The 25,400-nt window shown below is 53.4% G+C and overlaps 1 protein-coding gene across 1 annotated transcript; it reads left to right on the plus strand.

The window, feature by feature from the left end:
* The first annotated feature begins 3,075 nt into the window (after positions 1 to 3,075).
* TTC22 (tetratricopeptide repeat domain 22) lies at positions 3,076 to 25,400 on the plus strand. The gene is made up of 7 exons (XM_059063074.2): positions 3,076 to 3,765; positions 17,408 to 17,463; positions 17,670 to 17,785; positions 18,416 to 18,534; positions 19,791 to 19,952; positions 22,887 to 23,039; positions 23,599 to 25,400. The coding sequence occupies exons 1-7, from the start codon at positions 3,199 to 3,201 to the stop codon at positions 24,142 to 24,144; spliced, it is 1,719 nt and encodes a 572-aa protein (XP_058919057.1). The 5' UTR covers positions 3,076 to 3,198; the 3' UTR covers positions 24,145 to 25,400.

Below are 25,400 nucleotides of genomic sequence, written 5' to 3' on the forward strand. Positions count from 1 at the left end.
ACTTACGGAGGAATAACCACAGGATATAGGCCAAGGTTCATTGGGCTGGGAGTTCTGGCTGCCAGGCAGCTCAGAGCAGGCCAGAGTGAGTCAGCTCTGCAGCAAGGCAGCCTGCTGTAATCAGCCCAAAGCCTTCCCATCGCAGCAACTTACTGATCACAGCAATTACCTCTCTCTTGTAGGTACTATTGCAATCCTCTCCAACCCCTATTATACAGAAGAGGAAACTAAGGATCAGACAGGGAGAGTAACTTGCCCTGGTCACATCTAGTGAGCATCACACAGCAGAAACAAAGCTCATAACTAAGTTTGCAAGAGTTTCTAACCCATCCTCTAGAGCCATCTATTACGTCAATAAAGTCAAGTTTCTTAGCCAGGATTCAGGCCTCTGTGATGGGGCTGTGGCTGCTGCCTTATGTCCTCATCTGCTGCCATCTCTTCCCCATGCTCTGTAAGTTTCAGCCATATGGGGCTACTCTGTCCCTAGGCATACACTGCCCTGGCAAAGCTCTAGCCTTTTCATGTGCCTTTCCTGCTGCTGAAATGCACCAGCAACCTAACCTCCCCATCCAACTCCTACTCATCTTCTCAGAGTCAGATCAAAAGCCAAAGCCACCCATTAGGATGGCCATTATAAAAACAAACAAACAAACAAAACCAGAAACAAATTACAAGTGTTGGTAAGGATATAGAGAAATTGGAACACTTGTGTATTGTTGGTGGGAATATAAAATGGTGCAGCTCCTGTGGAAAAAAAATATATAGCAGTTTTTCAAAAAAATAAACATAGAATTACCATATGACCCAGCAATTCCACTTCTGGGCATATAGCTAAAAGAAGTGAAAGCAGGGACTCAAACAGATATTTGTACACCCATGTTCACAGCAGCATTGTTCCCAACAGCTAAAATGTGGAAACAACCCAAATGTCCACTGATGAATGAATGGATAAACAAAATGTGGTATAAACATACAATGGAATATTATTTAACCTTAAAAAGGAAGGACATTTTGACACAAGTTACTACATGGATGAACCTTGACATTATGCTAAGTGAAATAAGCCAGACACAAAAGAACAAATATTGTATTATTATTCCACTCATATGAGGTACATAAAGTAGTCAAATTCACAGAGACAGAAACCAGAACGATGGTTCCCAGGGCAAGGGGAAGGACGGCATGGAGAGTTGTTTAATGGGTACAAAGTTTCAGTTTGGGAAGATGAAAAAGTTCTGGATATGGATGGTAGTGGTGGTTGCACAATGTGAATATACTTAATGCTACTGAACTGTACAGTTAAAATGGTAACTTTTATGTAAAGTATATGTTATGACAGTAAAAAGGGGGTAAAAAAGCCAAACTCCCTGGGAATCTGTCTCTGATCCTCCCAAGCAGGTCAAGAGCCCAAGTTTCATCTCATGATCACCAGCAATTTATAGTAACAATTTTAAATTAAAAGTTATTAAATTTTACATTTAAAATTACAGGTGAGGGATTTCCCTGGTGGCACAGTGGTTAAGAATCCACCTGCCAATGCAGGGGACACGGGTTCGAGCCCTGGTCCAGGAAGATCCCACATGCTGCGGAGCAACTAAACCTGTGGGCCACAACTACTGAGCCTGCGCTCTAGAGCCCACAAGCCACAACTACTGAAGCCCGCACACCTAGAGCCCGTGCTCCACAACAAGAGAAGCCCATGCACTGCAACGAAGAGTAGCCCCTGTTCCCCACAACTAGAGAAAGTCCACGCACAGCAACGAAGACCCAATGCAGCCAAAAATAAATAAATAAATAAAATTACAAGTGAAAAATATCTACAGAATGTTGTTTTAATTTACCTTTTTATTGCTCAAGTCAAATATTTTTTTCCAAGTTTACAAATTGGCTCTATTTCCTCTTCTGAAAATGCTGGTCTGTTTTTCAAGAAGATAAAGCAACAGGGTCTCAGGAGCCCAGCCCCAGATGGAATGAGGGGTGGGAGGGACTGAGAAGTTCAGACCTGGGACTACCTTGGTGGTCCAATGGGTAAGACTCTGTGCTCCCAATGCAGCGGGCCAGGGTTCCATCCCTGGTGGGGGAACTAGATCCCGCATGCATGCTGCAACTAAGAAGTCCACAGGCTGCAACTAAAAAAAAAAAAAAAAATCCCGCATGCTGCAACTAACACCGGCACAGCCTAAATAAATAAATAAAGTAAATAAATATTTTAAAAAAGGAGTTCAGACCTGCTACAAAATCCAAGTCCTGGAGGACTAGCAGCTTTGCGTCAGGGAGCACAGGATAGGGGACTGATGCCAGGCCTGGGGGAAGACTGGAAAGAGCGAGCCAACTGGGCCACAGGGGGAATGCAGACTGAGTGGGAGCTGATAGTTTTCCAGAGTGACGTTTACCAGGTTTACCCACCACACCTACTCTAGCCCTGGGGAGGGAATATCACCCTCATGTCACAGATGAGGAAAGAATAAAGTGTGAAATAATGCAGCGACTCACTCAAAGTCACATTATTAGGGATTAGAACAAGCACCTGGATCCCCGTCTTTCCACTGGGGCCGCCTGCAGGGCAGAGAGGAGGCAGAGAAATCCCAAGTGGGAAGCCTGATAAATACTGGCCAAAGGAACAGCTGCAGGAGGGGGCAGGCTGCACTCAGAGGAAGGAGAATACTGAAGGGCTGTGGCGGGGATGGGAGAGCAGCAGGAGGGTGGCTTGGGCGCTGGGTCGGAAGGGCCAGGCCTGACTCTCCTGTTCAGTGAGCTCACACAGGGTGGAGCAGTGCTCAAGGAGGAAGGGCCTGGCTTTGGGGGGTTCAGCAAACTGGGTGCCAGGCCTGCTTGGGCACAACCAGTTCTGTGACCTGGGCAAGTCCTTTTCCTCGTCTGAGCTTCAGTTTCCTCATCCCCTGAGCAGAGAGAGTAAAACCACGCCTTTTGCCATGCACCGGGGGTTACACGCCCCGCGTTTGGCACTGCACCTAACAGGCACACCTGGTTGTGCAATGCGGGCGTCTAAAAGCCGCTGAGCAGCTAAAGCGTAAACACCCACAGGGCGCTCCCGAGCCGACGCTTTGACCCACCCACCGGCGGGCGGCGCCTCGGGCCTCTGCGCGCTGACCCTTGCCTCCCGCGCCGGGCTCGCTTGAGGGGCGCCCCCATCCACGGCGGCCTCCGGAGCAAGGCTCGGGGAGCCGCGGGGCAGCCATGGCGGAGCCCGAGGCCGCGTCCGAGGAGCTGGACGCCCTCATCCACGACCTGGACTACCTCCCCGGCCACTTCCACCTGGAGATGCAGCTGAACTTCGAGCCACGCTCGCCGGCCTCGCTCCACGCCCGGGACCTGAAGCTGCAGCGGGACGGCCTGCGGCAGGAGCTGGTGCTGGCGGCTGCCACGCAGCGCTCCGCCGTGCGCCACCTCCTGGGCGCCTTCGCCTTCTACCTGGAGGAGCTGGACGAGGCCCGCGAGAGCTTCCTCGAGGTGGCCCGCGAGGACCCGGGCAACCTCAACGCCTGGGCCAATCTGGCGCACGTGTACGGGCGGCTGGGGCAGAAGGAAGAGGAGGAGGCGTGCGCCGGGCGGCTGGCCGGCCTCATGGGCCTGGCGGGGGACCGCGGGGCCGCCGGGGACCCCTTGCCCCGCGCCGCGCGCTGCCTGGCCGAGCAGGGCTACGCTCACGGCTTCGACGTGGGCTGCGCCAGCCCAGAGGAGCGGGTGCGGGTGCTGGAAGCCGGCATCGAACTCTACGACAAGGCGCTGGGCCAGGCGCAGCAGGTGGGTGACCCCTCCCCATGCTGGGAGGGCTGGGGTCGCGGCCCCTAATGTCTGCAGGGATGCCCCCGGCCTCCAAATTCTCACCGAACCCTGGCCCTTTGGCTTCCGGAATACCGTTCCAGCGTGCCCCTCCCACTTTGGGTCCTAGACCAGGCTTGTAGCTTTTCTCTGCTGGACTAGGGCATGGACCCACTTCCCAGCTGGTTAGCTTGAGTAAGTTTCTTTGCTGGCAGTACTGCAAGCTCAACACACCAACTCATGCCTCTCATCTTGCTCCTCCCAGCAAGTACCTGTCCCTGCACCTGTCCACACCCACCTAAGTATAAGGCACAGCTCCACATCCCGCCAGAAACAGGCAGCATTCTTGCCTCCTCTCTCCCCCTCACACACCATAGCCATCCACTCAGACCCCAGATCCTGTCCGCTCCGCCTCCGCATATCTCTAGGGTCTATGCACTCCTCTCCTGCCTCCTCCTGCCAGCCCAGCCTCCATCATTCCCTGTCTGGGTTCCTGCCCTCTGGCCTGACCCTTCTGCCTCCTCCTCCACCCTTGCTGCCAGTGTCATGTTGCTCAATCTTGCTGGCCATATCCGTCAGCTGCTTACAACCCCCAGTGACTCCCCACTGCCTGGCACATAAGTCCCAGGCTCTCCGGTGGGCACTGGAGACCCTCCGTGACCTTGCTCTCTGCCTTCCCTCTGCCGTGTTCCCCCTTCCAGCCAGGCTTTTGCCACCATCTACTTCCCCTTGCTCCCCGTGGGCCAGGTCTCCTTACAGCCCACCTTGCCACTCTTTTGGCCTCTTTCGGAGGTGCCCTTTGATCTACCCTTGCCTGGAAGGTTGCCCTCGCTCTCAGGCACCCACTCCGCTGACTTTGCCAGGCTGGGTCAGGCATCTCCCCTGGGCCCCCACAGCACTGCCCACACTGTCCATTTACAAGTCTCTCTCCCCACCTCAATCTTGAGATCTTCAAGAGTGGGGACAACATCTGTCTGGTTTCCCACGGTAAAGCCAACACCTGGCCAGTGCCCGGACACAGTGGCACTCAGTAAATGCATCTTGAGTGAATGTATGTGTAGCATAGGGCCCGGAGCTAAATAGACAAATGCTAGGTATATTAGTTACCCACTGTTGTATGACACATATCCTCTGAGACTTAGCAGCTTGAAACAATAAGCACTGATTGTCTCAGAGTTTGTGTGCTCAAGAACCCAGGCATGGTTTAGCTGGGTGCCTCTGGGCTGTGGTCTCATCTGAATGCTTGCTCAGCTGGGGGCGGTGGGGTGGGGGTCTGCTTCCAAGCTCACACTCATGGCTATTGGGAGAATCAGTTGCTAACTGGCTGTTGGCCAGAGGCCTCCCTCGGGTCCTTGCCACAAGGACATTCCATCACTTTTGCTATATTCTCTTCATTAGAAGAAAGTCAGTAGGTCTAGCCTACAGGCAGAGAGAGGGGGTTACACAAGAGCACGAATACCAGGCAGAAGGCTGCCTGCTTTGGATGACAGACGAATGATGTAGAGGCATTATCCTCTTGTTACAGAAGAGGAAATCACAGTTCAGAGAGGAACCATGACTTTTCCTTGAAGGCACAGCAGAGGCAGGGTTGAGCTGATAATGATGACTATTTGTGATAGTTAAATGACAACAAGCCTTCACACATGGGTAGGATGGCTCCATTCACAAAGCCTCTGCACACCCCCTTGGAGCCTTTTCCACCAAAGCTTATGGCTCCCGCATAAGAGGAAATGTGGGGTCAAGACCTCAGGGAGTGCTGGGTGGGAGGCACGGACTTGACTTAAGGGGAGCAGGGCAGGGTGGAGGTTAAGACGGTAGACTCTGGGTCAGACAGTCCAGGTCCAAATCCCAATTCCCCATGCTCTCACCTCCAACTAGTCCGTAGCATGACTGAGCTTCCCTTTCTGTGAAATGGGGATAATAATGGTGCTTGTATCCTAGGATTCCTCATCCGTAAAATGAGGAACAGAGCCTGCACAGAAACAGCAGGATCACAGACGACCTCTGCCTCTCCTGACCTGGGAGAGCCTCCTCCCCGCTAAACTGTGCAGCTGTGGTTATCCCCTGGGGCCAAAAGGAACCCAGGTCTCCTGTTTTAGAGCCTGAGCACAAGGTCCTGAATGCCAGCCGCCCTCAGTGGAAGGCGTGGCCAGCTTGGTGTATGTTGAGTATGGTCACAGTCTCAGAGCAGGGCCTGAAAAGCCCTGGACTGGGAGCCAGGAGTCCTGGGTTCTCATCTCAGCTGCAGCCACCCACGGTGGGGCCTTCTCCTGTCTGGGTGGTGGTTTCCCCATCTGTGAAAGTGAGGGAGGGGGGACTGGATGGTCTCTGAGGTCCCTTCCTGCTCTCAGGAGAAGGCTTCCTGGAGGAAGTGAGCAGCGAGGCAAAGTTTTGGACGTAGGGAAGGAATGGGCACCGACTCCTCCCTCCCTGCTGCTGGTCTGCCCGGCCACAGTGGGGACTGCACCATCCCCTTCAGTGACTGCCCAGAGGAGAGAGTGTCAAGCAGGGCACTGCCCTGTGCCCCAGGGAGGGAGCTGACTGTCTCAGGTGGGAGGCAGCCTTGGGCCTGGCCCAGCGGCTGCTCCCCAGGTCTGCACAGAGTGTCTGTGGTCAGAAACTCCCCCCTCAATCCCAGGAGAAAGTGGGGATTTGGAGTTCCCCCATTTCATCATCTGAGGATTAGGAGAGATCATGCTTATAAAGTACCTGGCACAGAGTAGATGCTCAAGAAATAGTTGCAGTCAGGATGACAATGATGATTTTGTATAGTTAGAGCAGGAGGCTTGGGTTCAAGCACCCAGGTCACTTATTATTTTTCTGTGTGACTTTGTACAAGTCTCTTTTCATCTCTGGCCTCAGTGTCTGTTTTATAAACATTAAACAATAGTGATTTCTTCCTCAGTTTACTATGATTATCCAATCAAATCATGAGGTAAAAGTGCCCATAAACTGGTAAATTCATGTGTGTCTGAGACACACATGCTCAGCATCTTAACATTTATTGAGCACCTACTGTGTGCCAGGCCCTATCGTTAAGAACTCCTGCCTTTTAGAAGCTCATGGACAAAGGGAAGAGCAAACATTAGTTCCTTCAGTAACTAGCCTTCCCTGAGCCCCCCCTCTGGGAGTGGGGGCCAAAGGGGCGTGTCAGAGGTGTGCCTATGACTGGCTGAGGTCACAGGCATTCATTACATGGCCTGTGCCAGGTGACAATCATCTCTGAGTGCTGTACACCAGAGACCATAGTTTCTGAACCAAAACCAGGACCCCCCCCCAGAGGCTGACAAGGGAAGTGCACTTCGAGGACATCAGGACCTGTGTTGGAGTCAGCAGGGACCTGGCAAGTCCAGGTCCTGGGGATAGAGTGACAGTAACTGAACTTCAGAGAGGACACACTTCCCTTCAGCACAAGTGACTGAGGGAGGCTTCTGGAAGAGGCAGTAGTGTACTGGCAGGAATGAGAGGAGGGCAATCCTGACAGGGGAGTGGTGTGTGCAAAGGTCCTGCGGTGGGGGCTTTAGTGACAACTGAACTGGAGCAGGGGATGAGACCTGGAAAGAGGGCAGCCAGAAGCTTCATGGTGAAGAGCACGTGGTGGCCCTGAGGAACTGCTGATGTGGTCTCTGAGGTCTGGTTCCTGCCCTCCTCTCAGCCGCATTTCCTCTTACATCCCTTGAACCTTACTTCCCAGGGACTCTAAACTTCTCATACTTCTCCAGACATGCTGTGCTGTTTCACAGCTGCCTGTGCAGGAACTTTTCCCTCTGCCTAGAAAGCAAACTCCATCCATCAAAACCCAGCTCAAATGTCACCTCCCCCTTGAAAACCTTCCTTCACACAATGCCCACCTTCACACAGTAATATTCATGAACGCTCTTCTCCGGGTGCCTTGCGGACTTCATCTTGGTCCTCATAAGAACCCCCTGATCCCATTTTACAGATGTGGGAACTGAGGCAGAGCAAGGCTAAGTAACCTGCCCAAGACCACAGAGCTAGTAAGTGGCAGTTGAGTTTATGCCACTCTGACTCCAAAGCCTTTGCTCTTTCTGGAGAGGTGGGAGAATTGGGGTGCAGTAAGTGTGAAGCACATGGCCGGCAGGATGGGGAGGGGAGCCCCCCACACCGGCCACCTCCTGGAAATCTAGGGTAGAAGTGTGGAGAAGTAGAGAGAGGGTTGCCGTGTATAGGGAGTGGTGGGGGGATAGGAAGGATGAGGGCAGAGGTGAAGTCAGCATGGGGTCAGGGAAGGAGGAGTGGGGAGAGTGGAGCAGCCGCTGAGGGACCTCCAGTTGAGAGGGTCGCCACTGGTGGGCGGCCAGGAGTCTGACCCACTTGGTGCTGCAGCCCCAGGAGATTTTCCATCCTGAGGGGGCTGGGACTGTCCCAGGCAAGGAGGAACCCCCAGAGCTCAAAGAATAAAGAGCAGCCAAAGAACCAATGACAGCTGCTCATCTGCTAACTAAAGTTACAAGAGAAAACATTACAAAAGTTAGTAATTCAGCCCATAATCCAAAAATAAGCAGCATGTCTGTGTACGAGTGGATGAGTGTCTGTGCCTTCCCTCTCAGCCCTTCGTTCCCTCCCATTCCTCGTCCTCAAGTTACAAAAATATGATGAGGCAGATTGCTTTATCCGTTATTTCTCCCCATCCCCATCACCTCTCCACACACACTCACAGATGGATTCTTGATGGAGTCTCCAGGCTGACAGGGTATTAGGAGCAAACACTTTGCAGTTAGACATACTCGGTTAAAATTCTGCCTCCATCACCAGGTGGCTACGGACAAGTCACTTCACATCTCTGAGCCTCGGTTTCCTCATCTGCAAGGTGGGATTCTAACATCACCTCACAGGGTTGCTGTGAGGATTAAGCGAGAGACTGTGAAGGGCTCCACGCAGAGTGTAGATCGTGTTGGGGCCCAGCCCCTCACCTTGCCCATCCTCTGGCTGCCACAGCCCTCAGCTTTGCTCTATGACAGTGGTTTCTGTCTTGCCCCCTAGAGGGTGAGCCCTCTGTCTTGGGCGACCCTCTATCTCTACCTACCACCCTGTGTCTGGAACGGGGTTGGACACCCAAGAGGGGTTTGTGCCTGTTGCTAAATTTAATTTGGTTTTTTAGTCTTAAACTCCCCATTATTTTTCTAAAATAAAGTAACTCGAACTTATATTTCTCTAAAAAAGTAATATCTCTGTCCCAAGCTAACTCAGTCATTTGAGTTTCTTCCCCTTTACCCGGAATATTGTGTGGCTTCACACACACATGTACCTGCACACACACGCACAGGTACACACACATGCAGATCCTTCACCCCTGCTCCTGGCCCAGAGCAGGCTCAGGGTGGTAATAGGAAACATCGCCACAGTGGGTGCCATTGATCCAGCCTGTACGCCGGGCACGGAGCTCAGAATGTTACGTTCATTAGCACATCTGATTTTTATTCAAACCTCGCAGACACACTGCCACTGGTATTGTGATTCCCTGCTGCACAGAGGACAGAACAGGCTCAGGGAGGGGACTCGCCCCAGGTGACCGGGTGCACACAGGCCATTCAGGTTTCACCCGGCCTGCTGGGGCGGGCAGGGATGGACCCAGTGCTGGTAGGCCCAGCAGCTGGCCTCAAAAACAAACAAAGGTGCAGGCATCCACACAGTTGCCTGGCAGGAAGGACCAACACACACACACACACACACACACACACACACACACACACACACCCCTACACACACACACACACACACACACACACCCCTACACACAGTCGCCTGGCAGGAAGGACCAACACACACACACACACACACACACACACACACACACACACACACACACACACCTGTGCCACCAGTGGGGAGGCCAGCCCCAGGACCTGGGAATTCCTCAAGGAGCTGCCTCCCCAACAGCTCTCTGCCTCCCACATGCCCCCCTCTCTCCCCCAGCCTCCCTTTCTCCCGCTCCCCTTCGTACCCCAGCACCAAACCCTGACATCTTGGGCGCACGGTGCAGGCAGATATGCTGCTGGGACCAAGGTCAGAGCGTTGGTGTGGGAATCTGCAGGCTGCAGGGACGGCCTGGGTGACCTGGGCTGGCTGTGTAACCTCTCTGAGGGTCCATGTCTCCCTCTGTGAAATGCACACAGTGGTACCAGCCTGGCAGGGGTGTGGGAGGAGGAACTGGGGTCACAGAGGGAAGGCCCAGCCCCAGCGAGCTTTGATGGACACGTCCTTCTCATCCTCATCCCCTGATGGGGCTGCCAGGACTCCTTCTAAGTGAGACCCTGCCCTCTTTCTGCTTCCTCCCACTTCCTCCTGCCCCTTCCTGAGCTCGCCCTCAGCCCAGCCCAGCCCAGAACCAACTTTGGGAAAAGAACCATGACATCAGGGAAGACCCCACTCGGAGCCGGGGGTCAGGATTTGGGTTCCTGACTCAGCCCTGCCCCGACTGGTTGTGGGACAGTGGGCAAGTCCTCTGTGGACGGTGGACATTTCCTCCTGTGTCACTGGACTCAGTTGGTGGCCAGGGTGATTTCAGGGACAGGAAGGGCTTTGATAATAGAGAAGTGGGGGAAGGGATGAACCTCCTGGCAGAAGAAAACACATAAACACAAGAGGGAGGTAGGAAACCACAGCTTGGGGAATGTCAGGCGCGGTGTTTTGAGGACTTTAGAGTTGATCTCTAACTTTTGAGATCTTGGGCAGGGTTTCTTCTCCCATGGTGCTTGCAAACACACACACACACACAGCTCCACAAATCTGAGTGGTTTGATTTGGATGAGGCTGGACGATGAGCTAGGGACTGTGCACTTGTGTGCTTTTCACAGATTATCTCACTTGCTCCTCCTAGAAATGCTGGGAACCAGAACTGTTATTAACCCCATTCTACAGATGAGCAAACTGAGGCTCAGAGAGCTGTAACAACTTGCTCAAGGGCACACAGCCATGAGTGGCTGGCTGGAACTGAACTCAGTTCTCTCCGACATAAAGCCCAGGCTGAGGGACAGCTTTCCTGATACTCTAGCCCCAGCCTTCTGATGGCCTCGGTGCTGCTCATATTTGCATAACAGCACCTTCTGAATTTGCTGCTGGCTTCTTTCCCTCCACACCTGGCAATTTGGGGAACTGGGTCTCCCCTGCTTATTGATACAGGACCCCAGAGCCAAAGTTGCCTGTAGCATCATCTGACCCAACTGCCTTCTTCACAGGAGGAAAGATAGAGTGTGTTAAGGGTGCACACAGCCCCGACCCATGGGAGGGGCTGAGAAAATGCAGGACTTCTTCAGACCTACCCGGTGCCAGAGCTGGATTTGTACCCAGGACTGGACAGAGTCCCTTTTCTCTAGGGACCATGGAATAGAGAAGTGGCTCTATTCAGTCCTGCGAGTCTGTGGAACCAGTGCAAAGCAAAGCTGGCTCACAGAGTCTGCTTCTGCGTGACAGATCTAGGACCAGAAAGGGGGTGACAATGAGGAGCTGCAGTCGATCTGCTCCACTCTTAAAATCCACAAAGACCATGCAGGGAACCCAGCCAGGGCTGAATAAGTGACTCAGCTCCATGGCACAGCACCCATCCCCCCAATCGCCCCCGCCCAGTTGCACTGATCACTCCCACCCATGTGCCTGTGACACAGGCAAACCCAGTCGATCATCCCTGCTTATAGATGCGGAAGCTGAGGCCCAGGCTGGGCCAGCGGACTTTCAAGGAACCCTGCGGGAGGTAGAGGCAGTGGTGGGACTCCAATCTCAACCCTCTGTTTACTCCCCAGCCCCACCGAGGCAGGAGCTGGATGAGGAGAAACCCCTGCCCAGCCTTTCTGGGGCAGACCCCCAGGGGTGCCAGGCCAGCCAGGTGGGCTGGGGCTGGAGCTCCGCGTGCAGAGCCCAAGGCTGCTCTGTGTCACCACAGAGGACATTCCAGTTGAGCAGGAAGAGCATAGTCCTGAGGCCTGCCACCTGGTGACTTTTATTTCTGCAGCATCAGCCTTCACAGACAGAGTCAGCCTGATGAGGTGGAAAGAACAGGGGCACTGGAGGGAGGCAGATCTGAACTTGAATCCTGGCACTTCCCCCTTGGCTGTGGGGCTGGCTGGGCAGCTTTTCTCTTAGCCTCTGTTTCCTCACCTGTAAAAGGAGGAGGATGCATTACACCTTCTCGGGCTGCTGTGTGGGTGGATTCAGTGCCACGAAAGTGCCCAGTGGACAGCTGATGGTTGAGAAATGTTCATTCTCTTTCTTCCTTCTCATCCCCCCTCCCCTGAAAGAGAATCAGTCAGCTCTCAGGAACTGACTCTGAAACACAGAATACAACGTCCACAGGGGCAGAGTTCAAACTGCAAGGCAAACATTTTCCTTAAGAACCAATAAGGTCTCTGTATAGCCTATGCAGGCACATATAGATTCATAAACCATTAGCATATTGAGATCTATTGAAATCCTCTAAAATAGTTAAGCCCTGCAACATTTCCTTCTGTGGGGACCACCTTTTGAAGTAAATGGAGTAGCCAGCTGAGGCCCATCCTTATATCTGCCAAGTTAACATAGACCTGCTCTGTAATGTCTAATCCTAATCCTGATATTTTCTGCAGGTACTGCCAGATCACCCACCTTTGTCAATTACCCACCCAGCTGTAGCAGCTTGGATCTTCAGGCTTCCAGAGGATCACAACTGCTGATCCTTTTGCTCATTTAAAGAGAGATGCAGGGGCTTCCCTTGTGGCATAGTGGTTGAGAATCCGCCTGCTGATGCAGGGGACACGAGTTCGTGCCCCGGTCTGGGAAGATCCCACGTGCCGTGGAGCGGCTAGGCCCGTGAGCCATGGCCACTTTGCCTGTGCGTCCGGAGCCTGTGCTCCACAATGGGAGAGGCCACAACAGTGAGAGGCCCGCGTACCGCAAAAAAAAAAAAAAAAAGAGAGATGCACTGCCCTGCCATTTTCACCTGGCTCTCTGCAGTGCTAGACTCTAGTGCATGGTTCTATCAGATTCCCAGGTGCTGCTGATGCTGCTGGTTGGGGGACCCCACTTCGAGGACCACTCGTCTGGGGTAGTCAGGTGCAGGAACTCTGGGGCTAAGCTGCTGGGTTCCCAGCTCTGCTACCTTCTAGCTATGCCACTCTGGGCCACAGGTGCCTCTTCTGTAAAACTGGGATAATCGTAGTCCCTACCTCCTAGGTAACCCTGGAGTTAACACATGTAAATTATGTGCCTGGTGCATAGTAAGTGCTCAATAAAATGCACTATTATTATTATAGCTAAAAAAGCAGCATTTCCAGGTTTCAGTCCAGGCTTTCACACTGGCTGTGTGTCTTTGAGGATGCCTTCTCACCTCAGTATTCCCATCTGTACTAGGGGGGTGATGATAACCCACTCTACATTCCACAAAGGGCTTTCTGAGGATCATGTGGCATCGGTATGAGTGCACTTTGTAAATGGTAAGCACTGTACAAACACTGGCAGCGAGGTGTTGTGGGAGTAACATGCACTTGAAGTCAGAGACCTGGCCTGAAATATCAGGTGAAGTAGGCACGTCTCTGCCTCTTTAAGCCACGGTTTCCCCATCTCTATAATGAGGGAAATACCTGTGAGGGCCTCAGAGGAGCTGAGAGATGTCCTGAGAACCCCTTGCCTGAAGTCTGTGCCTCACTCTCACCCTCAGCTAGTACCAGGATCTAACCAGCTACTTAAGGGCAGTGCTGGTGCCTGGGCCTTGCCAGCTTGAAGCCTCACGGGCTCACACTCTGGCCAGTGCCCCCTCATAGACCCCAGAACCCCCAGCTCACGGGGTCCTGATGAGGATGAACAAGAGAAAAGGTGGGGTGTCCTGCCAAAGCCCACATGGGGAGGCCCTTGGTCAATATTCCTCTCCTGGCAGAGGTCCTGTCAGCCCCTCCCAGGCTGCCTCCAAATATATTGCCTCTGGGAGCCATCAACCCTGGAAGTGAATTCCTTGCAGCCATAAGAGGTTTCACAGCAACTTCATTCTCCAGGAGAGAGGAGGGGAGGGGGCAGTCAGAGGCCTGTTTAATTTAATTTAACATACATGGCTTGCCAGGTTGCCCCTGGTAACAGCTTCAGCTGCTGCTTCAGTTACAACTAGAAGGATTTTTAAAGAGACAGTCCATTTTAGGACCAGAATTGCACAGCAAAATGAATGGTCTCTCTCTACTAGCTCCATCACAGGGATGGAGGATTGGAACCCAAGCACAGTGAGGCTTCAAACTAGGTCTGTTTATACCATTAACTCCATTCCTGATTCGCAACCCCATAAGCCCTCCTGCAAATGTTACTCTTAAGTGGGATCTGAGGAGGGGCTACATTTGGGATTTGTCATAGAGACATCACTCAGCTAGCTACTTCTCTGAAAATCAGTTTTAGTCTTCAAGTAGAAGCGAAGGAGGAGAGTTAACCTTTAGGAGTTGCCCCTGCAATTCAGGCACTCTGCCACCAGGTGGTAGTATTGCTTACTTAGTGCAAACCATAACCAGGCTTGACTTACTCAAGACTATCAGAATGGTGGTGAGACCACTGGGTTTTAAGTCCTGATACTAACTAGTGTGTGACCCTGAGCAGCTGCTTCACCTCTGTGGTCTCAGTGTTCTCAGAGACGTAATAAGGGGATTGATTGATCAAGATAACTGAGTGGACAGGCTGTGGACAGGCTTCGAGCTAGGACTAGGAAGGCATGAGTTTATGGCCCAACTTTGTCATGTACTAACTGTGTAATTTTTACACATAACTTAATTTCTTGCATCTTGAATACCAAACAAGAAAGTGGCTGTGAGCCAGGGAGAGCCCTGAGGACAACACACTGCTCTTCAACACTGGGGACCTGTGGACCCCACGGGGCATGTGAGGCCCTAGGAGCACAGTGGGGAGGTGGAGAGTGGGGTGAGGCAGGATAGCCCCGGACTCCAGAGCCTGAGACCTCGATGCCCCACCTAGAACTGAAATAGGGCAAAGCAGCCTCCTAGACACACCTAACCCTGCACGTTTCTAACCCAAACCAGGAGAAGGGGGGCAAACATTTATAGAGATTTATGGGCACAGTCTCCAGGATGGTCACTGCCTCACAATGCCCCTTTGCAGATAAGGACACAGCCCCTGAGGGGTAACACATCCACCCAGGGTCACCCCCCTCTTGTGGCCAGACCTGTTGGCCACTCGAGCCTCTGCTCTCTGCACTGCAGCCCTCCCCTAGTCTAGGATAGCTGCTGTCACTTGTGGTCACATCTCCTTGTCAGGAGCCTGAAAGGGGGAGCAAGTTCTGTGTCTCCCCACCAAGACTCAGTCTGGCCAACCTCAAAGCGGGCATGGGGCCAGAGGTCACGAGAGCACAGCCACAGGCAACCAGGGAGACTGAGGCACACGTGCCTTTAGTCCTTCACACAGACAGGTGTGACATTATGTCAAGGTCCTTGGCCAGCTTGGCCCACAGTAGGCGCCCCATGAATCTGAGTCCCCTTCCCATGTCCCAGGTCCCGTGCAGGTGCAGCAGGTAAGGTCATCTGGCAGCCCATCCAGCTTTTTGCTTTGGCCAGTGTTCTCCATTGCGCTCTCAAGGATGCCCTTTAATCCTTGGGTCCCGCCGCTCTCCCCTCCAGACTTCCCTGTTCCCAGCCAAGCCCCCATACACGTATTCCAACCTAAGTAACAGGATAACTCTTCAAGGTGATGTGGATGCAAAACCACACCGGATCCTGGCACTCCCCACCTCTAACCCCTTCTATGCCTCCCCACTGCCTTGCAGGTGACTTCCAGGTCCTGAGCCTGACACTAAGGGGCTCCTCCTGATGTTCCCCTGCTGGCTCATCCCCTCGCCCCTTACAACTGGGATTCTAGCTGCTCCGGGCTGCATGCAGCCCCCGACACACCTGCTCGCTCATCTCTGAGGTTTTGCACATGATGTGCCCTCCACCTGATGCCCTCTCTCACCGTATCCACATGGTTGGCTCCTACTTGTCCCTGAGAACCCTGCTCCGGCACGTCCTCCTCTAGAAGTCTGGGGGGCCCCGGATCATGTAGGAAACCTCCTCCCATAGCCCCTGGTGTTGCTTCTACTCTTGCCAGACCTGGCTTGGGTCAGGGTTCAAGACACTCCCCTACGGGCAATCACACTGCTCACTGACATCTACTCACAGGCCCCCCTTCTTCTCTTCCTCCGAACCATCCAAGGCCACCCCAGAGCAGTCGCAGCCTAACTTGGCAACGTTAGCTCCCGCCACACCCCAGTCATACCGTGCCCCACGCACCCCAGCTGCCCACTCATGTCCGTGCTGAGCCCCCGGTCCGGAATGCCCTTGTCCCCCCACCTCACCCTCCCAAAGACCACTGCTGTTCAAGGCCCACCTTACAGCCCATCCTCTATGAGACCTTCTCAGAGTCTTCTGGCTGGAAGTGGCCTCTTCATCCTGCTGCATTTGTCTGCATCCCCCTCTCAGCCTTGCTCAAACCCTGCTTCATATTATAGTTATAGGTAAGCCAGTGTCATGAGGGGAGCAAGGGCTTTGGAGACTAACAAATGGGATTCAAATCCCAGCTCTGACACTTACCTGCTGTGTGACCTTGGGCAAGTCATTTTGCCTCTCTGAACTTCAATATGTGCCTCTGTAACATGGGGATGACACCTACCTCGTAGGTTGTTGTGAGATTGAGACGATAAGTGTCAGGATCCTGGCACATGGCAGGTGCTCCTTCAAACCCCATTATTTATGGTCTCCCCAACCGAGTTGTGAGCCCGTTTGGGCCAGAGTGCAGGTCCCACTCAGTGCCACAGCTCCATAGCACCCAACACATCATAGTTGGGCCTCACACCATAGATGCCTCACACCATAGAAATGCTGGCTGCACTGAATGCTTCATCCTGGCTGCTCAGGGTGGGGTGGAGGGATAATAGGGGCCCTGAGCTGAGAAGGCCTCTGCGGCTGGCGAGTGGTGAGTGCAGAATGGAGCCTGGTCCACCACAGGAAATGAATGTGGAGGGAGGGGCTGGAGCCTGAGGCAGAGCCACCGATATGCACTGGGGGTTTTATTGGTTTTCATTAAAATTCCTTCCCAAGGCAGGAGCAGCTACTCCCATAAATAATGGCATAAATATTTTATCCGGTACCCAAGTCAGTCTAAATGCACAGCAAAGTTGGCAAGAAGAACAAAGGGAAAACGGTTCAGGGTGGGGACCTGGGCTTTAGCTGAACTCACTCACATGCCCAAAGGGGCTTTTCTCAGGAAGGTGGAAGCTGAGGGATGGTGCCAAAGGGGAGAAGCGGGGGAGAGAGAAGGTGACTGGTTGAGTGTGGGCCCTGCGGTAGGGGTGGATCCAGGGCACAGGTCGGGGAACCAAGGGGAGGGGAGCTTAGCCTGGAAGGCAAGACGGGAGGGAAGGAAATGGACACCACGCCTGCTCAGTGATGGACACCTTGCTCGGGGCATTCACACAGGTCATCTTGTCAAATCCTCTGTGGTCACAGAAGTGAAGTGACTCGCCCAAGGTCACCCAGCCAGCCAGTGGCAGAGCCAGGACGATGACCAAGAGTGTACTTGCTGCTTCTCAGGGTTCAGGGAAAACATGGGAGTCTAGGAACAATGTCCCAAATGCTTCAATAGCAGCAGCACGAGCCATTCTCTGCTTCCCTAGATCCCGAAGGAGGAAAAAAGGGGCTGGTACTTCACCATGGCAACGCTCTTCATCAGGTCAGGCTACTTACGGGTTGGGGATGGGATGGTGGGGAGGGATGGGGAGAGGTGGGGCCTGGAAGCCAGGGGAGAAATGGCTGAGCCCATCTCGTGGCAAGGGCTCCCCGAGTTCCCCTCCCTGCCCACTGGCCTGGGGAGGACTCGCGGCACCCTGGGAACGGCTGGGAGGGTGCTGACCAGCTGCGTCCCCTTCTCTGCCACAGGTTAGATGGCATCTTCCTGGAGCTGGGCAGCAAGGAGCAGAAGAGGTTGCCGGCCTTCAACCGCACGCTGGCCCTGCTCCGGCAAGTCCTCAAGTCCTCGGAACCCCACCACCAAGGCAGGACCCGTGGGGACGGGTGGGAGAGGAGCCTCTGCCCCGTCCTCCCTGCACCCGCCACCAGCCCTGCCAGTCTTGTCACTGTCCCCACCTCTAGCACTGTTTCGCTGTCCCTCACCCTCTGTCTCATCCACTCCCTTGTTCACCTCCGGGAGCTCGCCCACCTCGCACAGGTGAACGGGCGCCTGCAGGTCACTCCAGGTGCACGTGTCCAGGCCTGTCTGTGACCCAAAGTGTAAGAGACAAGAGTTCTCGCCATTGCAGCCTCTCATCCCCATTTTGTGGTGGGAGAGTTTAAGGCTGCTCTGGAGGGGAGTCGAGTCATTTTTCCACAGGGACCAGAGCTCCAGAGCTGGGGAGAGCTGGAGTCAGAGAGTGGGGTGTCCTGCGTGACACAGTAAACACAGAACAAGCACTGAGACTGTTCATCTCTCCACTCACATGTCCCTATCCCCACCCTTGTTTCCCTCGGTCCCTGGCTGGCCCACAGTGATTTCATGCCACTTCCCCTCCCTTTGTCTTCCTGGGGGCTGACACCTGGGGTGGCGCTGGCCCCCTGCCTCCTCGTGGCTCCCCTCCCTCTCTCCACCCCGATGCTGCCTGAGACCCCTCTCCCGGCCTCACCCCCAGCTCTGGCCTGGTGCTACCTTGGGATGCTGCTGGAGAGGAAGGACACCTTCTCCATCACCCCCATGGGCATCCATGACTGCGGGTTTTCAGGGACCGACCCCCTGGACTGCTTTGGCAAGGTATGTGCCCCCAGCCACAGAAGCTCTCCGAACCCGGATTGAGCCTGACACCTCAGCCTCCTCTCCTGGAACCCGCTGCTTCTCTGGGTTTCATCCCCACCTCCCTCCCTTACTCAGGAAGTGCCCTTACTCCAGACCTTCCTCTCCATCCCAAACAAAGCCAAAGTGCTCCTTCGTCCTCTTGGCCTATGAGTCAGACCCTCTCCACTTCTCCAGGCCTGTCTTCTAAGCTAGTCATGATTTCCCAGATATACCCTCAGGCTTTGTCCCTTCACACCCCCAGGGCAAAGTGGAAAGAAGATGAGGTTAGCTGGGGTCTGGATGCCAGCTCTGCCCATAGGCCCTGTGACCCTAAAACAAGTCACTTCCATCTCTGAACCTCCTTATCTGTTAATTATGTGATCTGTCCACCATCTAGGATATTGAGAGACTGAAAGGAGGTAATGGATGAAACTGTTCACTGTAAACTGTAAAGTGCTGTTCAAGCCTTATTCTTGGCACCTCGTTTCTGTGGCAGTTTCCACACGTCGCTCAGTTTTTGAAGACTTTCCTGGAGGCCAGGGACCCTGTGATTTTCGTCCCCCTCTGCCCCGGGCAGAGCGTCAGCACGACACTCTGCCCGGGGCACGTTCCTAGCATTTGCTGGTCAGTAATGAGCAATTTCTTGGTGAGAGATCTTAGTGAGAGCAGAGCATAAACACTGGTTCATGTGTGTTCCGAGAGTTGTGTCCAATTTAACGCACTGCCGTTGCCCCTCCTTGGGAACCTACTGTGTGCCAGGCACAGAGGTGGACAGATGGGGCCCCTGCCCTGTAGGAGTTCACCGTCTCAGGGACAGCAACAAACACAAGGCGGGCAGCTGTCAGTAATAATATTGGGGTGGTGGCAGGGGAAGTGCTGTGCCCAGCTAGAAACACTGTGTGAGTCTGGGGGAGGTAGAGGCTTATTCTGGCCCCTCCCCCTACCTGCCCCAGGAAAATGGGGGAGCACACGGCGACGTTTCTGAAGAAGAGGGGTTTGCCCGGGGTCTGGAGGGATTCACTGGACATGTCCCGTGAATATGGCAGAGAGCATGGCAGTGAGTCAGGCTCTCATGAGTTGAATGCCAGTGAGCTGTGCCCAAAGCGTTGGGTCCCACGATGTGGTGGATATGAGGAATAAGATCTTTGGGGTAATATGGCTCTACTGAGAGAAGGGCTTCCAGTTCTGGCAAACAGCCAGACAAATGGTTTGTTCTCACCTCCTCCCTTACCCAGGCCATTGAGATTGCCAAGGACCAACCCCCCATCCTGAATCACCTGGCCAAAATCTTCCACTTCCTCGGAAAGCAGGATATGGCCATTGGTACCTGCAACATGGCCCTGGACATCCTACGAGACCCGGAGCTCAACTGGCAGGCGTACTGCACAAGGGCCAAGGTGAGTCTACCCACAGCTCCACCCCATCCTGCCACCCAGAATCAGAGAACAAGGGCCGAGACCCTGTGGCCAGAGCCCAGAGGTCAGGGAAACTTCATGGTGGAAGGGAGCTTAGGTGTCATCAAGGCTCACAGTTTGTGTTCTCTAAGATTGTTGAGTGAGAGAATGAAGGAGCTTCCCACCCACTTCTCATCCCTGGCCAACAACCTGCCAGCCTCCTCTTGGATTAGAACCTTAGGCAGTCATACTGACCTGGGTGGAATTCTGGCCTCTCCACTCATCACTGTGGGACCTGGGGCAAGCCACTTACCCCTCCAAACCTCCACTCCCAAATCTGGAAGATACAGAGAATAACATCTATCTTAAAAGGTTGTCAGAAGACTAAGTGAAGTAACATCTAAAGCAGGTGCCTGGAGCATGGGAGGTGCTTGTGAAAGGCAGAGGGTGTATTGGAGGAAGTCTGATGTCGTAGATCAGAGCTCTGGCTCTCAACACCGCTGGCCTTGGTTCAAATCCCACAGCACCGCTTACACGCTACGGGACTGTAGACAGAATACTCTTGCCCAAAGTCCGAGCCCCAGTTTCTTCTTCTATAGACTGGAGGTGATTGTACCTGCCTCACAGAGTTGTTATGAGAATTAAATTAGACTCTTGTGTAAAACTCAGTACTGACCACATAGTAAGAGTTCATAAGTGGCTAAGCAGTATTATTAGGTATATTTTTAACTGGCTCACTGTCGCTTGAGGCAGTCCACTATGGTCACTGAGCTCGGCAGATTACTCATTTAACTGGGAGCTGCCTGCCTCTGGCCTCCCCCTGCTGGTCCCAGATCTGCCCTCTGGAGCCCCTACAGAACCCATCTGCTTGCGGGCAAAGAGCTGGAGCTCTGAGACCACTTTGCTCCAGCCTGGATAGCCTTCTCCACTACCTTTCATGGGACATGATGGCAAATCTGCTCCCTTGGTCTTGGTCTGTACGACATAACCATTTTGCCAGCAGGTACTAGACGGTCACTTCCTTCACGGCAGTTGATGTGGTCATTATCAATAGTAGTGATATTACTCATGATTGATAGTAAATAATAACACCTTCCTATAACACTCTGCATTTCACCCAGCACTTTCATATTCATGGCCTGATTGAATTCTCGCAAGATCCTGTGAGAGGCCAAACGTGTGTCATTTTACTAATGAGGCAACAGAGAGGCAGTGACCTTCCCGGGGTCCTGCATTCCGTTAGTGGGAATCCAAACCTCACTCTCCTCACGCCATCACAGGTTGGCCTGTAGCGTATGCTCGCTGTCTCCCTGTAGCTCCAAAGATCACACTTACTACTCAGATGACCAGACTGGCACCAGGATGGAGGCAGGGCATAGTGAGGAGGAAGGAACAGAAGGGACAGGAACTCATCTGTGTAAAAGCCTCAGTCCCTGCTGTGACCCTAAGGCCCTACCTGGCCCATGACCTTGACCCACCCCGGCTCAGCTTCCTCCCTCCCAGCCACACTGGGGTCCTTGCAGCTCCTGAGGCACCATCTTGCCTCAGGGCCTCTGCCTAGAATGCTCTTCTCCCAAATATCCAGTTGGCTTCCTCCCTCACTTCCTGGAGGGCTTGAAGAAAAGGCAGAGCTGCTAGCAGCCATCTTCTTGAAAATGTCAGCTTCTCACCAACACTTTGTGTCCTCCTGTCTTTGTTTGTTTTTCCTTTTTAGCACTTATCACTTCCTAACACACTATTTGCTGATTTATCATGTTTATTGTCTCTCCCCCCCAGTTGAAATACACACTCCACGAGGGCAGGGAATTTTGTCACTTTGCTCTCTACTATATATCCTCAGTTCCTGGAATGTAGCAGGCTCTCGATGAATATTTGTTGAAAGAATGAATGAATGAACTGAGCACCTACCATGTGCTAGGTCCTGGCTAGAACATATTCTCTCCATTGTCATGGTAACTCTCCAAGGAAGATCTTAGTGTACTGATTTTTCAGATGCGGAAAATGAGGCTCACAGAGGTCAAGCTAATAAAGAGGGGGAGGGGCTGGAATTCAGCCAAGTTCAATTGGCTCCAAAGCCAGAGCTTCCCACTCCCACCCCACCCCCACTTCATGAAGCTGTCTTAGAACCAGAGCCCACCAATGGCTATAAAGCATTAATACCTTCAACGACAGTGACCCCCTTTTTCCTACTTCCTCCTTCTCCACCCCTTCCCGACCCCTCCTGAACCTCTAGAGTTTCTAAATGCTCCAGATAGATGGAGGGAAAAAGGGAGGAAGTGGTGATGAAAGCAAGGGTCTGGAATCATTTGTAATTTGATGCTTGTAAGCTGGGGCCACCTGCCATGCTTCCCACACTGCTTGCTCACACAGTCTCTCACAAAATCGGTGCTGCCATCCCATCTCAACCCCCTCCCCTAGTCACCTCTATCCCATCACCCTGTTTATTTTTTCATAGCACTTGTCACCACTTGAAGTGGCACCTGTTTATTTTTTCATAGCACTTGTCACCACTTGAAGTGGTACCATGTACTTGTTTATGATCATCTCCCCTACTAGAACATTCTGCCAGGGCAGGGACCTCCTCTGTCTTATCACCACTGTACCCCAGTACCTAGCACAGGGCCTGGCGTATGGTGGGCACTCAATACATATTTGTTGAATGAATGAGTGAATGAATGAATGAATGGCTCTTACTTCATCCAATGCCCTTCATCGTACAGAGGGGGGTCAGTGTACTAAGGCCCAGAAAGAGGAGTGGCTAGCCCAAGTTGGCACAGGACTAGGACTTCGGACTCCCGAGTTCCAGTCACAGGGGCTTTCCACTGCACCACAGAATCTCCCTGAGTTGCTGTTAAGAAAAAAACTTTATTTAGGATAGAAAAGAGGGCAAGGGTCCTTGCTTGGAGCATGTTCCCTGAGCTGACTCTCTGTGGGCAGATCCACGTCAGAGCCTACCTGCATGACCTGGAGCGAAGCAAGATGGGGCTCGGGGGCATGCCCGACAGAAACCACCTGGCCTGTGCCAAGGCCGACCTCGAGGAGGTGGTCAAGGTGTGTCCAGGCCTCAAGACCTACCTGGACATCGGCCAGGTAAGATAGCCTCTTGGCTAGGGTAGCCAATAGCTGACTAAAAACCTATTAACTCTCTGCCAGGCCAGGCCTGGGCACTGAGGACACAGGGAGGAATGCGGGGTATCCCCAGGCCTGATAACAGTACCTGCCTTCTACTGCATTGGTGAGGATTATAGGAGATGATGCATCTACAGCATTCAGAACAGGGCCCAGTTCTTTCTAAGCACTCAGAAAGTGTGGGCCATTATTCTGTATCCTTCTGTGCCTTCTGTGCACACGGAATGACTGCCAGAGGTTACAATATCTTATGTATGAGAACACTGAGGCCCAGAGATTGCCCCGCTCAAGGTTATATGGCCGAGAGCGCCGGGGCTGGAACTGGAATCAGAGTACTGTCTCCTTTTCCAGGAGAGGGGCACCAAAATTTGCGATGAATAATTGTCGAGGGAGGGAGGGTGGGTGGGAATGAATGTGTGGAATTTTTAAGACAGCAAGTGTGGGAATGGAATGGACGGGGGTGGTGGGGGAGAGCAGCGACGGCACGGGAGAAAGGCTCACCCCAAAGCCCCCACCCCAGGTCTACTACTACATGGGCGTGGACGCTGTGCAGGAGCTGATGGCCGTGGACGAGGCGGCGCTGAACCAGGCGCTGGTCTTCCTCGCCAAGGCCGGTGAGTCGGAGCTGGGCGCCACGCTGCCCGAGCTGCAGCTTTTGCGCGGCAAGTGCCTGCGCATCAAAGGCGAGGAGGCCAACGCGGCGGCCTGCTTCAAGCGCGCCATGGAGCTGGACGACGCGGGCTCCAGCCACACCGAGGGCTTCGGCTGCCTGCTCGAGACGCTGCTGGCGCAGTGGAGCCAGGCGCAGCTCAGCGACGGCGAGCTGGGCAGCGAGGTGGACGCGTGGCTGCGCTGCGCCCAGAACAAGTACCCAGCGGCGCGCCTCCGCCAGGAGCTGCAGCGCGTGTGGCGCAGCCACACGGGCGAGGTGCTGGGGCTGGCCCGGGCCTTAGTGGCGCAGGGACGGCCGGCGCTGGTGCGGCTGCTCTTCGAGACCATGGAGCGCGAGGGCAAGGATGCTGGCCCATGGCGGGGCCGCCGCGCGTTCTCCTTCGGAGGTCCCTGAGGCCCCGCCCCGTTGAGGCCCCGCCCACAAGTGATTGGACCTGGTCGGGGAGCTACACACCGGCTTTTACTGCCGTAAGCTGTAAGCTGGCGGGTAAGGGGAGCCCGTCAGATTCTCTTTCAGGAATTGGAATGGAAACGTTGGGACCCTAGGACGGTTTGACGTGCCCACGGAGGCAAAAGGGCCTGATTCAGCTGGGGCAGACGCGAGAGGCCATTAGGAAACTGTCAATTGAAGGACCAAATTGTACAAATATGCAGAAAACATAATATGGAGCCTCCCAAGAGCTACAGAAGATAATTGCCTCCATTTTGGTGGCTTTCTAGTACCCAAGAGCCTGTCTTTGGATTCCGTGAGCCATGCTCTATCCTTATAATAAGGCCTCCTTTACTTAGGTTGACTGGAGTAGGTCTCAGGCCGTGGCTAGAGAAGAGGGCACAGCTGCCAAGGAGCAAGTAAGGGAAGGGCGGTAGTCTACACCTGGCTGCTCAGGGCTCTTTCCTGCCTCTCTAGCAGCCTTGCAGCAGGCCTCATCCTTGGCCAGCTTGGTCTGAAAGGCCCTCAAACTCCCTGAAATAAGGCCCATCAGTAGTACCTTTGTCTGACTTCTCTGTTCTGGGGGGAAAGTAGGGGCCCCACCCAAGGACGTGCCAACTGCCCCCAATCGCAAACCTTCTACAAAAGAGTGAAGAAAATCTTGGAATTTTCCACTCTTGGAATCCTAGTCATAGAATCTTAGACGTGGAATTTTATTGTCAAAGACTTAGGTTCTGATTGCCAGCAAATCTTAGAACGGCCAAGCTGGATTCTTGTGGTCCTACTTACTTACAAGAGCTAATTTAACCTAAAATTCCAGATCAAGTTCTTTCCTGACTGCAAGAATGCTGGTTGTGCGTAGTAACTGCAATGGCAAGACCCCCTTAATGGTTTGTGATTTATTTTGCACTTTTCCCCTTTTTTTAAAAAGAGTTATACTCACTGCTTTGTTCATTTTCCTGATGCTCAGACTGTACCAAGGATAGGCCAGCGCCCCTGCATTGCTTCTCATGTCCCCAGTGACAGATGGAGAATAGACCGAAAAGTGCAGTCCCTAGAGATCATGCACCCGGATCTCTTACTGTGCACATGGGAAGACTGAGAGCCCTGGAAGGGAAGTAGCTTGCTCAAAGTCACACTTCTTAGCCTCCCAACGCCTGTCCCTCCAACTTTCAGCATTTTTCAGGTTTGGAAAAATACTAATAAACTGATAACACTAA

Source organism: Kogia breviceps, chromosome 1 (genome assembly GCF_026419965.1).
Source record: "Kogia breviceps isolate mKogBre1 chromosome 1, mKogBre1 haplotype 1, whole genome shotgun sequence".
Classification (NCBI taxonomy): domain Eukaryota; kingdom Metazoa; phylum Chordata; class Mammalia; order Artiodactyla; family Physeteridae; genus Kogia; species Kogia breviceps.

Excerpts from the sequence above, each read along its gene's own strand:
- TTC22 (XM_059063074.2), top strand. The coding sequence starts at position 3,199 with ATGGCGGAGCCCGAGGCCGCGTCCGAGGAGCTGGACGCCCTCATCCAC. Across the intron at positions 18,535-19,790 it reads CCCTGGACTGCTTTGGCAAG|GCCATTGAGATTGCCAAGGA; the intron begins GTATGTGCCCCC and ends TCCCTTACCCAG. Across the intron at positions 19,953-22,886 it reads CGTACTGCACAAGGGCCAAG|ATCCACGTCAGAGCCTACCT; the intron begins GTGAGTCTACCC and ends CTCTGTGGGCAG.